Source organism: Aspergillus tanneri, assembly GCF_003426965.1.
Source record: "Aspergillus tanneri strain NIH1004 chromosome Unknown AapTan_3_pilon_pilon_pilon, whole genome shotgun sequence".
Classification (NCBI taxonomy): Eukaryota; Fungi; Ascomycota; class Eurotiomycetes; order Eurotiales; family Aspergillaceae; genus Aspergillus; species Aspergillus tanneri.
The window spans coordinates 2,353,941-2,356,867 of NW_022984630.1; the positions used below are offsets into that span (position 1 = coordinate 2,353,941).

Below are 2,927 nucleotides of genomic sequence, written 5' to 3' on the forward strand. Positions count from 1 at the left end.
ACCGTAAATGCAAGACGAATCAATCAATAGGGAGTGATAGAATCATAAATCTCACACTACTCACTTAAATATGTTGTTGACGACTTTTTCCACCGCCAGCTAGGGGGCAGACAAATCAGTCTGTGGTTACCGGCCTGTAACTACCCTAGTGGAGTATCTGGGAGCTTATGTATGTAAATATGTACCTACTATCTAGGTAGGGGAGGTACCTAGGTAGTGTAGCACTAGGTTGGCTCTGTAGCTAGGTAGGTACATACATCCTGGTGTCTTGTAAGTTGCTTTCAATATAAAATACGCGCCTCTTGCTTCCATGGCAGACGAGTAAGTTGTAGGTTATTTTTTATTTTTTTCAAAAAATAAAAAAAATAAAAAAACTACTCGAAAAAGAAAAAGAAAGGAAGAAAACCACATAGTAAAATGGATAATATTACAGTAAGAATAAAAATAAAATCACTCGTCCAAAGAACAAGACATTTCTGGGGTCTGTCAGCTCATGTCAAGGTCCTATTTTGGGCTATCGAAGGATTACCTCTTCATTTATTTCTATCTCATGCTATAGCCAGAGGGATATAAATCAACAACATAAGAACAAGGTGCAAGGCCCAAGCTGGCATGGTTAGATTAATCTGCCCGTATCACTGGGCTTCCCCCTAATACTTACCTACTTGTTAGTTTTATTCTTTCTGTTTGTCCCCCCTCTCCTATTATTATTCCGGATTCTTGTTATTTATAACCATCCATTTTACCTCCTCCAAACAGGAGCATCCCCAACGACCTTGACTTTTTGTGTATGGAATCCGACTCTTGGCGTTTCTTTTTTTTTTTTTTTTTTTTTTTTTTTTTTTTTTTTTTTCTCAGGAGAATACCTATAGTGATCATAGTAAGGAGGAAAATTATCATCATTGTTATTACCCTCTTTGATTTGGTTATTGTCGTTCTTCTTCCCCCTAAATTAGCAAGCAGTTGCTTTCCCCATTCAATCCATTTGGCCTACTGTGACTCGCTGGCCAGACCTCCAATGATTATTGATGCTGCACGTCTGTCTGCTCGGATTTAATTTGCCTACTTTGACAGCCTCTCCACTTGAGACTAGGATCGACTTCTCTTCCCTCCCCCGGTCGACTTCTCGCTCACCTTTCTTCCGATCCACTAATCCATTTCCTCTCCCGAACCGTTCGCTGCTGCTCTTTAGTATCTATCTGCTCCAATCTCAATTTCTCTGGGTTGCCTTTTTTTTTTTTTTTAATTTTATTTTTTATATATTTATATTTATATCCTTTTTTTTGGCTCTGTTTTTAATTTTGATTTCTTCCCACCCCCGAAACACTTTGACAGGTTAACTCATTTCCTTTCCTTTCTTTCCTTATTATTATTATTATTATTATTATTATTATTCGACCGTGAACATTCCATGCCGTCTTACCTCGCTTTTACTTTATCTTCTTAAACGTCCCCTCTCCATTGTCCTATTATCCCCGCCCCCTTCATCGGCTTCTTCTTGACCATCTTTTGGATTGTATCCCGTCATTCCATAGTCCCACTTTTTCCCCGACATATCCACACGCTATCTCCGCGGCCATGGCACCTGGCAATGGGCGCGATTTTAACTGTTCATGGGAGCATTGTGGCAAGGTTATTGCTCTTCTATATTCCTTCGAAAGTGGCCTATCTAATAGTATCTCAATAATAGTCTTTCAACCGCAAATCGGACCTATGCAGACACTATCGAATACACACAAATGAAAGGCCCTATCATTGCACGGTCAAGGACTGTAATAAGAGCTTTATTCAGCGGAGTGCATTGACTGTCCATTCCCGAACGCACACCGGGGAAAAGCCTCATGTCTGTGACCACGAAGGATGCCGCAAGGCATTCTCCGATGTATGCGGCTCCCCTCGTTATCGTGTCTGCTTACCCTGCAATTGCTGACAGCTCTCCCCAGTCATCCAGTCTAGCACGCCATCGCAGGATTCACACCGGGAAGCGGCCGTATATCTGCCAGGAACCTACATGCGAACGAAGGTGAGATTGGAATGTGCTCGTGGAGACCTGGTGTTGCTAAGACCGTCACGCAGCTTTTGTCGAAAAACCACCCTGACCAAACATCAACACCGCTCACATCCACCCGGCACGGTGACTCGGCCAGCTTCAGAAGATGTAACATCGGAGCATTCGTACCAGACCCCCATTAGTACATCCGTAGCGAATGACCAGTATCTCCTCGCCCAGCAGCCCTACTACCCTCATTCATCCACGCCAACGCACGAGTTCTATCCTCCCCAGAATATACCCATGACACCAGTTGCCGTACAGGAGGCGCCCCCAATCGTTGCCCATAATGTGCCCGTGACGCCCCCCGTTGACGTGCAGCATGTTCAGCAACAATACATGCAGCAACTCATGCAACAGCGCTACGACCAAGGCCGCCCCGGCTACGTACCACCGGAGTTCCAGCACCCCTTCGGGGGTGTGCCCACAGCAGATGGACATGGCCTCATGGTTACCTACCCTCAGAATTTCCAGTACAAACAACAACAACAAACCCGGCTTCTAAACCAACCCGAGGGAACCGACTGGGCGTTTCTCGGGGTCGGTTAACATTATCCCTTACTTGAATGGTGGTTCCGCAGGGAATCTCCACACCCAAGTCCACTCAGTCGATAACTCTTGTGTGATGTCTATAACGACTATTTTTACGGGTGTTTTAGGTCCCGCCGTCTCGTTTTTGCTTGGGATGGTTGTTTTTATTGCTTGGCCAATATGGCCTGATTTCTCCGTTAAAGGGTTAGGCGTTTGTTGCGATACCTTGATACCTGATTGTTTTTGGTAATCTATGTGGAATTCTTTCTGTTGCTTATTTGTTTCTGATTTTGGTTATCGCCGCTGTGAATAGGTACCAGACGGTAAATCAAGAATTTGACTTGAC

General features: G+C 44.2%; 1 protein-coding gene across 1 annotated transcript; it reads left to right on the forward strand.

Moving 5' to 3' along the window:
* Positions 1–1,841: 1,841 nt before the first annotated feature.
* Positions 1,842–2,599, forward strand: ATNIH1004_004580 (putative C2H2 finger domain protein; the record flags this gene model as incomplete). The annotated part of the gene is made up of 2 exons (XM_033569250.1): positions 1,842–2,023; positions 2,077–2,599. 2 exons carry the CDS (start codon positions 1,842–1,844, stop codon positions 2,597–2,599), a joined length of 705 nt encoding a protein of 234 aa, XP_033428056.1.
* Between the last annotated feature and the right edge of the window lie 328 nt (positions 2,600–2,927).